This window comes from Solanum tuberosum, unplaced genomic scaffold, assembly GCF_000226075.1.
Source record: "Solanum tuberosum cultivar DM 1-3 516 R44 unplaced genomic scaffold, SolTub_3.0 scf00433, whole genome shotgun sequence".
Lineage (NCBI taxonomy): Eukaryota > Viridiplantae > Streptophyta > Magnoliopsida > Solanales > Solanaceae > Solanum > Solanum tuberosum.
The window spans coordinates 184,481-195,767 of NW_006239356.1; the positions used below are offsets into that span (position 1 = coordinate 184,481).

Sequence of the window (11,287 nt, forward strand, 5' to 3'; positions counted from 1 at the left end):
TTATATATATATATATATATATATAATATAATATATATATATATTTTATTTTATTTTAATAATTTTTTATTTTTTTTTGGTATTTTTATATAATATTACCCTTGTATATATATTACTCATACAACAGAAATTTAATAGCCTTTGATTGAACAACAAATTTTGCTCCTTTTCTCAGGTAATATTTCTTCCCTTTTCATGTTTTCCCTCTTCCCACTTCCAATTTTTCATCCACATTCTGCTTATCACCAAAACAGAAAAAATAAATAGATCAAAATTACATTTATTACTTGGACATGAATTACTATGGTATTACATTTTTACTCATATTGCAAATGTAAAACCTAAGGTAACAGCCTCCCTGATGAGTTTGCTATTTCATGCCTCATATTTAATGCTTTCAATGGTATTGAATCTTTCATGGATACAACATCGGCCCACCAGTATGTTTTTACCTTAATCCCCAACATCATCAAAATATCGGCACAATACCTGTTTTCTTTTATTTATTTTTTTGGTTTGTTCTTTTGGAAATTCTAAATAGAAACAACAAAGTTTAATTTCTGTGAATAAAGTTTTTCGTATTGTTTTTCTTAAATCTATAGTGATTTCACTCAAGTTTCACACATAATTGTTGTAGTTTTAATATTCTGCAACATTTTATGTCCCTGTAACAGCTTTTCTATGAAAAAAAAAATGTCCAACTGTACTCTACACATTAATAATGCCTGCTAACTCATTTTATGTCTTCATTGAGCTCTACTAAAGGGCTCTCCCAGATTTACACATGACTCTACTTCTACTATCACAACACTGTTGTTTTTATTTTCATTTGTTCTTCATTTTGTTTTAGTTTAGAAAATACAAACTTCATTATGGTTCCACTGTTTATAACTTTGTGCTCTGCATTCACTCTTTGTCCTAACTTCCTCTTACAACAGTTTATTAATGCTTTATTTCGACAACAAAAGCTCATTTACGCAGCTGAAAGGGGCATTTTACTCCACAGTGCTGCTTTCGTTCAATTCGTTTTCCCCTTTTGTCTAAACTGCTGAAACAATGTTGCAAGTCCCTCACCCAATCAGGCCTATTCATAAAAAATTAACTAACCAAGTACTTTGACTTAATATTCATCTTATCCAGCAGCTACTACTATTTGGTGAACTATATTTTCTACAAACATGGTACTAAGAGTGAACATCGCGCAAATAGAACCTGCAACGCGAGATTGGATTTGCAAAGTTCAAATTGTCGAAATAGGCCGCCCACGAGAAAGCCTTGACAAGAAATGTACATTCCAAAATTTGATTTTGGAAGATGAAGAGGTCAGTTCATTAGTATATTTTATGTTACCACAACTGCTCTTTCCCTCTCAACTTACTTAATCTCAACTTTGTATAACTCTTACTTTCAGGAATGCCAAATTAAGGCTGTTATGTACGCTGACGAAATTGACCAGTATGCATCTACACTCAAACTCTTCCATACCTACCTGATCTCTACTGCAAAAGTGAAAATCCCCCCAGCTTCATACGGCAAGCCCATACATAAATTCTACTGGATTCTTGACAAAGAAACAGTTATTGAACAAATCAAACCATCTCATGAACTTGAAAAACCACTTCCACCCCCAACAAAGCTGAATATCACAACCTTTGACCACATTCCTCATCTGATGGTTGATTCTGCTGCTGAAATAGGTATATCCACTGTACTACCTATTATCAGACTAAAATATATATCTGCGCTGCTGTAGAAGAGTTCCAACAATTCTTTATATATTACATACGCAGATATATTGGCAATTGTTCTTCATTGTGGTCCTCAAAAAAACGCCGGTCGCAGTCATCATAGGTGTCGAGAAATTACCCTTTGTGACAATCAGTAAGTACAAGATTTCACATTCTCTTTACCCTTTCTCTGCCAATATTTTGACACATTAACAACTTTTCCGTTTTCTCTGCTCCCACCATCAATTATCGTCTAACCATTATCATAGCACTTACTCTTTTGTCCTTCTGCTCTCACACTGTCAGGAAAACTCAGTTTCTGTTCACTCTATGGGAGGATTTTGGAGAAATAGAAGGACATGAAATTGCCTCTAAAATGGCAACAGAGGCAGATCTGCTTGTAATCCTCGCAAGAAGTATAGGAATCTCTACTTATCAAGGTACATATACAGTCAACTTCTTGCCAACATAATGTTACAGACTAACAAAATAATATACAACCTATATGTTATACAGGGTTGTCACTGCAGACTAGGTACAATTCCACGCTACGGGTGAATCCTAATTACCCACAAGCAGTCACACTCAAGAACTGGTACTACCATTTCGTATTTATTCTATACATTTAAATTGCATCTAAACAACCTACTAAACATATTATCTGTTGTAACAATAGGGCAAAAGAAAACAAAGCAATGTTGTTAAGTGGTCCATCAGATAAAACCTCCACAAGCTCATCTACTGCTCCCATGACAGTCACTACTGCTGGCCAACAACTTCTTTCTATTGCACACATCTCATCAGCGCCTTCTGTAAGTAATACTTCACATTGCTCATTTCAGAGTTTCCTTATTCAGTTTCTCATTCTGTAGCTTTGCCAAAATGATCAAAACTGCGCGCAGATGGGAGTCTTCTATGTTGAGGCAGAGATGGCCATATTAGATGAATTCCAAGACTTCTGTGTGCTTGAATGCTCAGGCTGCAAACAGAAGAAGCGCACAAAGGATAGAAAGGAGTTTGACTGTCCAAAATGCAATCGGAAAACAGCCTTGGTGCCTCGGTACTGTACTTTTCAATTCTAAATTACACTTTCTACAAAATATAGCATATACTATACACATATTTGAAACTTCACTTCATTTCAGCTGTAGCTTCCAAATTGATCTTATTGACAATACTACTACAACTACAGCATCTATTTCTGCTGACTTAGGAGAAAAAATACTGTCCATGACAGCAGAAGACATATTTGACATAACTTGCACTAAGGTTATCTCTCATTCCCACTGACTACTTGAACACACTTATATTGATAATTCCATACATTTTCAGCACAAACAATGCACCACTAATGCTTTGTTCTAAGCTATTTAATCTAACTTGCTATATTTACAGCGACAATCATTGTCTCTTACTCATGTCCATGAGATGCTGTCAAACAAAGTATTCACAATTCAACTAAGGAAGTCATCTTGGGCCAGCTCAAATACCACGCATGCAACTTTGTCCATTCTTTCCTACACGGAAAAAGAACAGACTCCACAGATGACCACTGATAGGACTTCTAAAAAATTTAAACCTTTGGAAATAGGTGAGGTAGAAGTGATCGTAACAACTACTGCAGCTGGTTCTTCAGATGGGCCGCCAAAATTTGAACCACCCACACCAAGCAAAAAGGTCTAAAAGGTCAGTCTACATCTCCCTTTCACACCAAACTACACCTCAGAATGCTTACCATTTCCACATACTTACAATTAATGCAAAAGATCCTGCTAAAAACCTCTACTTTTGGCTGTAGTTTACTTACTTCTATACATGTATCCATATAGTTGCTATAAAACATTGTAAGTGTCATACTTATGTTATACCACTGCTTCCGCAATTGCTCTTACCTCCTTTCAAATATCACAATTTTTCCATGTTTATATCTGACTTAACATTGCAACGACTCACATTAATTCAGGGCTACAAAGTCTCTAATCATCTTCATATCCATGCTAAAAACAATTTGTTAACAGTTTCTTTTTACTTCCTCATCTTATGTTCACTGCTGAAATAGGTTATTTTAGTTACAACAATTCAGACACTGCATTACTTCACATTTAGCAGCAACTGTTGTGCACAGCCACACGAATTTATTACTCCTTCATATTTCTACTCCTACAAACAGCTCAACTCATATGCAAGCAAACTGTGTTTGAACACTAAAAAACATAATCACAGTCAAACAAATCGTTATGTCTCCTCTGTGTTAATGATAGCAGAACACTGTGAGCTCATCTTGCTCTTTCCTTAGTCTTTATCAATTCACACTCCAATATAAACTTATCTACATGTTCTGCTGCATAACTTGCACTGCAGACATTCTACATTTTTCTTATTCTGCTTCTTTGTGATATCCCACACATTAATACAAACTTATCAGTAGGAACAATAGGAACGACGTTTCTGTCTACCAACAAATCTAACAGTTTTATGATCATTCCATGCATTTCGTTCTACTTTATCTCTATATTAAAATAACTTCCCTATCTCTTGCCATAACTGCACTTTCTAACATACTTTAAACTCTGTAATTGCAGGAACTCCCTCACACTGTTTTTTCACTTTTGCTTATAATAGGGACAATATAATCAAGGACTCTCCCTATGCTCTGGTTTATTTCATGAGGAAGGTTAACTCTGGCCAGGCAAACTGCAGTATCCTCTACATATGATACTGCAACATGTATATTGTTTTTGTTATAGTCCATTAGTTAGTATGTGCAAATCGTTCAACTCGACATCTATCCTTGATGTCTATTGTACATATTCTAAATATTTCTAATAGTACATATTAAAATATATGATATTAGTTAACTCTGGCCAGGCAAACTGCAGTATCCTCTACATATGATACTGCAACATGTATATCGTTTTTGTTATAGTCCATTAGTTAGTATGTGCAAATCGTTCAACTCGACATCATCCTGATGTCTATTGTACATATTCTAAATATTTCTAATAGTACATATTAAAATATATGATATTATCTATCTTCTACAAATGCCCTGAACCTTCATTCATTAATATTACAACAATTTCAGAAGCATAATACTTTGACTATTGGGCCCGTGCTTGCCACGGGCCTCCCTACCCTAGTAAAATATATGATATTATCTATCTTCTACAAATGCTCTGAACCTTGATTCGTTAATATTACAACAATTTCAGAAGCATAATACTTTGACTATTGGGCCCGTGCTTGCCACGGGCCTCCCTACCCTAGTATATATATATATCAAAGTTACTTTTTAAAATTCTGCTCAAGTCACAATTGGACAAACAATTTAAATGGATGAAGTACTATTTATAGAAAACATAAATCTTTTCACTAAAAAGAAGAAATAACCTTGCATGTCAAAAATAATTTTAAATACACTGCATCTTAAAAAACTAGAAGAATACACTTTAATTTTTTTATTTTTTTAAAAGTTTACGGCCTCTGATTTATTTTTGACTATAGGCCATTGATGAGCTTGAGCCTTTCGATTTTTGCTCTGCACCATTGAACCCTTCTTAAAAAGTATTGTGACTATTTTTTTTCTTTTACTTTCACTTTGCAGTGTTTTATAATGAAGAAACTCTCAAGAAAATTAAAGAGAGAAAACAATATTCAAAATGTATATTTTGGATGCTAACAAATAATAAATATAAAACTATAAGTGTAACGGTATATTCCATTATATTGGGCTAAAAATTAGGAGATGGAAAAAAAATATTATGATAAAATAGGGGAAGAATAAAGAGGGAAATGGGTAGCCACAACAACTGTGATACATACATGAGATACATTTAATTCTATATATATGTTAATTAATATTTGGATATAATTGATAATAATCCGATATTTATATTTTATTAAATAAGTATTAAAACAAGTATATATGGTAATTTTAGTCCTAAAGTAAATTTCCCCTATATTGAATTTATAAGTGGGTTAACTAAAACAAAGAAAGAATATGCTAACACTAATTTTTGTCGTCTATAGGCCCAAATAATCATTAAAAAGGATCAGCCCAATTTCTTAAATGAGTGAGAAAGGACAAAACTTAAAAAGACTATATATAAGTGATGTGAGCAAATATTGAACTTGCAACCTCAGCGTTAAGTTGAACTCTTGGACCATTGAGTTGCATTTTTCATTTGTGATGAGGGGGTTCAATAAAGGTTATATATATAATATTCAAATATGAACTTATATATATATTGTAATTTTTCAACAAGGGGATTCAATGAACCAATGAAGCCCCTCTTACATAGATTCGCTCTTGATCTAAGAAAAAATCAGTCTTACCTTTAAATTTTTTCTCTGATATCTATCTTTTGCCTTAACCACATCAAAGAGGAATTGAACCTCTTCTAGTTTTTTGAAAACTCTAATCCATTTGATGTCCGAGTAGCTACTTACCTTACTGGTGTCCGAAGAAGTCTGTTGGTACAGATGTCATATGAGATGTGAAAGCGATTTCCGAAATCCCGATTACATTACTGCAGGCCAAAATTGGATTTGATAGAACAAGCCAGAGAAAAGGGGCGTTGAGATAATACCTTTCATCCTAATCTCATCTACTGAAAAAGGAACCTTGATTTGTTTACTTCCTGCTTTAATAAGATCGGGATGAGGAGTGACCTTTTACTGGACCTTGAGGATCGGCTTAAACTTGAAACTACCCTAAGCTTGCTTTGTTGCAGCAAGATGATCAGTCCGAGAGTGCTGGAGAGAAGAGAAAGAGGTAAAAACCTCTCTTATTCGATCACCGAAAAGTCGAACTGATCAGGAGGGGACTTAATTGACTATATAATCAAATCTCATTATAACAATCATTCATTCTATCAAAATTTGACCTCAATACTGCAATTCACTGTATATCCCATTGATGTAGCTCGCAATATTGTATCATCTCTGCAAGAAACAATAAGAGATATAAACAAAAGATTGGAAAATATAAGCTCATATTTTCATTAACAAGAAGAATCCATTGTTTGCTTAATACACTCGATTTGTCACTTGCTTATTTCTTGTCCACTTAATAGATTATTTGCCTCGATCGAAATAATACTTCTTATTCTTTAAATTTCGTTTATAACTTCAACTGTACCTTTTAGGGGTTAAACAACCATGCAAAATTCCACTCACACCGACCATATTTATCGTTCACCCTACCAACCATTGTATAACTATTTTATAATATTTTATTAATATAATATTAGATTAATTAGTATTTTATTTGAATTCTATATTTATTAATCTAAAATATAGAATGTTGAGAACTTGAGAATACAAATGATTAGTTAGTGTTTGAAGCTTTTGTTTTGATGTTCTTTTGATTCTGTTTTCTTTATTTTGGGATTGGGCTTGTTTTGGGCCTAATATTTTTTTTTAGTTTTGTTTGACATTTCAAGGGAAGGAAGAATTAATTGGGCGGCAAAATTAGGTTACAAACTTCAAATAGTAATAAATGGTTTACAAAAATAGTAGTAATAAATGATTCAAAGAATATATATAGGACCATGGCACAACTTCAACATGTCGTTTGGTACCGGATGAGATAGATAAAGTTATTTCATGAGTTGAGATATTAAATGAAATTAGTCATTTCATTATTTATATGAATAATTTATTTCATCAATTTAATACAAATAGTGAATAAATAATTTAGAGACCAACTAATAATTTTAATCACACAAAATAAAAATAATCATATGTTTTACATATTATCCATCATCCCTTGTATCAAACGATCCACGAGTACTTTTACTACTAGGAGTAGTTTTGAATATTGAACTATCGTTCTTCAAGTGCATCTTAAATTGCCTTAGTTGGACATGCACCTAAGTCATGAATACAAAATAAATTCATCACACATCATGACATTAAAGGAAGTGGGGTAAGTGAAATGAGTAAGTATAGGTAGCTCTTTTCTTTCGTGGAAGGGTCAGAATTAAACTCCCAAATTATTATCGATTCTAGTTTAATTGTACACGAAGTTTAACACAATTAAAAGAAAAATTGTACTAGTTTCGTGGTATGGGTGGAGCAAAGTAAGAACAAGGGGTTCACGATTAAGATTATCTCTTGTGTATATATAATAGATGTTGAATACTCTTAACTTCTTCATATTTTAAATCTCTCTTAGAGAAAATTCTTAGTCCGTCATTGTCTAGTGATCTTAAACTAAATATATGAATAATGTACCAAAATATCATTTCGAATTTTATAATCTTAAACATATTTGGATGAGGAAATATAATCTCATAATGATACGAGGACCTCTAAAAAAGAAAGACCTACCTGCACATTTGATTCAGAACGGAGAATATCAGTTAACAATATCTTTGAATCGACTTAAACTAACGAGAAAAACACTAAAGAATAATAAGAACAATAGTATGATTAGTCTTGGTACATACATGGAACAATTTTCTTTGATATAAGACAAACGCCTAATTACTGGGAAAAGAATACACCTATGGATCAAACAACAACAACTTTTCCTTTTACATATATATATATAAAAAAAAATCAATAAAAAAAGAAGCTATGAGATCTTTAATTATCCCAAGCCCATAAAACCTAATATAGAAAAATAAAACTATAAAGTAAAAAAATAAGAAAATGAAGTTGGAAATTATTTATGCAAGAAAAAAGATAAACTTTTTTTTTGTCAAAAAAAAAAAAAAAACCTTATGGGATAACATAATCATCTGGAATAGTGAATGTGTCATCTTCATCATGTAGCCATCCAAATTTCTCCAAGAAAGGATTAACCAAAGTATTTGGCGGATAATTATCAATACAATCTTTCCACACATTTCCATTATCCAAATCTCTTAACACTTCCCATAAACAACTATTACACTTAAATCCAGCTCCAAAGCTAAGCATAAGCACTTTATCACCTTTTTTTAACCTTTTTTTGGCCTCCATATACCCCAAAACATACCATAGACTACTTGCTGAAGTGTTACCAAATCTATGTAATGTCATTCTTGCTGGCTCTAAATCATACTCACTTAAGTTCAAATTTGCACCAACACCATCAATTACTGCTTTTCCTCCAGTATGTAGACAAATATGATCTACACCTGTTTTGAAATTTATCATTGGCTTAGGTCCTCCTTTTGTTGATCCCCAATTCATTTTTTTCATAAAAATCGCGATAGCATATCGAAGTAGCTCTCTTATAGGAAGGATCAAAGGTGCTATTTGTTTCAAATTATCGACTAGTGCACGTGTAGCAGCCTTTGGTAGTTTTTTATCAAGGTGAAAACCTATGTTACCTTGATTATCCTCCCTTTGTACACAACTATCATATGACTCATCATTTGCACCATGATGTACCCTGACTAGTTGCTTCAATTTGAACATGGCTTTGTTTTTTAAAGACAATTTGTTTGTCAATAAAATGGCGCAACCTCCTGACCTAAACAAACAATTAGCAAGAATCATAGATCTATCGTTCCCAGTGTACCAATTTGGACTTAAGGACTCTGATGTCACCATTAGTGCAACCTTGTTCTTCTCATTCTTGAAAACACTTTGTATGGCATTTATTGATATGAGGCTAGCACTACACCCCATACCGGTGATGTTATACACCTTGATGTCTTCTCTCATCTTATAGTAATTGATTATTCGTGCAGCCAACGATGGCAAACAAGCTAACATGGATATATTGACCACAAGAACATCAATTTCACTAGGGGAAATTTTGTTCCTCTTCAAGACCTTATCAATACTATCTTGGAAAAACTCTTCCATCTCCAAGATACCATCTTCGTAAGTAGGACATGCTTCACGACCATCAAATACCATTTGTGGTGCATATGTTTGTTCACCAATGCCTGAGCTAACGATAGCTTTCAACAGGAACTTGTACTCATGTAGGCCAAGGTGTTTGTTCCTTCTAATTATTTCTCCTGAAAATTTTGTGCTAAGCATTCGATCATCGGTTGGTTTGTGACATTCATAGTCCAAAATGTAACAATTTTGGTGTCTTTTTCGATCGATAATCTTCCATATCAAATAAAGTAGGTAAAATAAAGGAAGACCATAGAACAAAATTGAAATGAGATCCATCAGAAAGAAGACTAAAGGATAGAGAGAGTGAAAGACAAAGGAAAATAGTGTATGGTTTTTGTGATTTTTTTTTTTTGTTGTATATTTTTTTTTGTATGTTGCACACTCTAGTGTTGTTGTTTTTTTGTTTTTTTGGTTGATGAGAAATGTAATTCCAAGTCTAAGTATAAAAAGAAGTATCCAAGTTGGAGATACATGTGACTAAATGCTATTGAAAAATATAATAATTTTTTTTTTTTGTCATTCTCTCAACTCCCACCAACTGATCGGTTCGTGACATTAACCATCTTTATTAATCATTCATAATTCATACAACATTAGGTATGTGAAAAGGAAAGATCAATTTCTATCAATTTTCTAAATTAACAAAAACATCCCCTAAAATCACTAACAAAATTATAAAAGCACCAATTATGTATACATCATTATTTCCAAGTATTTCTTCATTTTAAGTAATTGATTAGGAATATTTGTTTTAGGAAGAATACATTGACAATCCTTTAAATTTATCAGTAACTTTCATTTGAATACTCAAACTATGACATGTTTCAATTGAATACCTCATCTTTTAGAAATTGTTTAGCGCCAATTATCTAGATAGTGAAAACTAGGTAACTTGTGAACGCACACGTAGAACTTTTCAAAAAGTTGAAAATGTCTAGTAAAAACACTTTATCATATATTCGAATTCTCAACTGAAACAAATCGTAATTCGAATGTCTAAATGGAAAAATACTGGTCTCAACAGAAAGCCTTTATGGTTGGTGTACGGAGAGTAACTTCTAAAATATATAGCAGATTTGAAATCACAAACATTTATGAACAACAAGGAGTGGTAGATGGAATTGTCGAGTATAAAATTATGAAGACATCAGAATGCTGCTGGAAAATAAATAAAGCTACCATAAGAATTTATTCACATACACAATTTTTTATCTCTTTTTAATGGATATATAATATTATTTGTGTACAGAAATTAAAATCTAATAATTATTTTGAGTTTTAATTTGCTACCCTGTCCATAAGTCCCCACTACTGCAACAAAACATTCTAATTTATTCACTACATCGATGCTATAACAAAAACTATTCCAAGAAACGCAGATGAATTAAAAGAAATATAATTGTAGGCCATTATATACGTTAGAGAGAATACTTTTATTTAAGTTAATTATTATTAACTAATGTGGGAATATATTTTTGATAATATGCGGCGACTTTATTTGAATTTAGGATCGATCTGTATGTGAATATCACATCTATGAATTTAAATTGTCAGAGAAAATCTATTTTTATTTACTTTTAATTTAACAAACTAAACTTGTTATTTAGCCTTCAAAAGATGATTCTAAAAGTGCATTTTTTAAGGAATTATAAGTTGTGTAATGAGTTGTACATTCAGACAATTCAATATGGTAATAGGGCATAAAAGTTCAAGTC

The 11,287-nt window shown here is 32.4% G+C and overlaps 3 protein-coding genes across 3 annotated transcripts; 2 read left to right on the forward strand and 1 right to left on the reverse strand.

The window, feature by feature from the left end:
• Nucleotides 1-1,140: 1,140 nt before the first annotated feature.
• LOC102593644 (uncharacterized) lies at nucleotides 1,141-1,882 on the forward strand. Its single transcript, XM_015303402.1, has 2 exons — nucleotides 1,141-1,322; nucleotides 1,412-1,882. Exons 1-2 carry the CDS (start codon nucleotides 1,179-1,181, stop codon nucleotides 1,751-1,753), a joined length of 486 nt encoding a protein of 161 aa, XP_015158888.1. The 5' UTR covers nucleotides 1,141-1,178; the 3' UTR covers nucleotides 1,754-1,882.
• On the forward strand, nucleotides 1,758-4,754 carry LOC102580827 (replication protein A 70 kDa DNA-binding subunit B-like). The gene is made up of 8 exons (XM_006363292.2): nucleotides 1,758-1,881; nucleotides 2,034-2,167; nucleotides 2,244-2,322; nucleotides 2,404-2,539; nucleotides 2,630-2,787; nucleotides 2,873-2,996; nucleotides 3,123-3,413; nucleotides 4,310-4,754. Exons 2-7 carry the CDS (start codon nucleotides 2,104-2,106, stop codon nucleotides 3,408-3,410), a joined length of 849 nt encoding a protein of 282 aa, XP_006363354.2. The 5' UTR covers nucleotides 1,758-1,881; nucleotides 2,034-2,103; the 3' UTR covers nucleotides 3,411-3,413; nucleotides 4,310-4,754.
• Nucleotides 4,755-8,176: 3,422 nt separating this feature from the next.
• LOC102593970 (3-ketoacyl-CoA synthase 3-like) lies at nucleotides 8,177-9,989 on the reverse strand. The gene has a single exon (XM_006363330.2). It carries the CDS (start codon nucleotides 9,846-9,848, stop codon nucleotides 8,454-8,456), a length of 1,395 nt encoding a protein of 464 aa, XP_006363392.1. The 5' UTR covers nucleotides 9,849-9,989; the 3' UTR covers nucleotides 8,177-8,453.
• Between the last annotated feature and the right edge of the window lie 1,298 nt (nucleotides 9,990-11,287).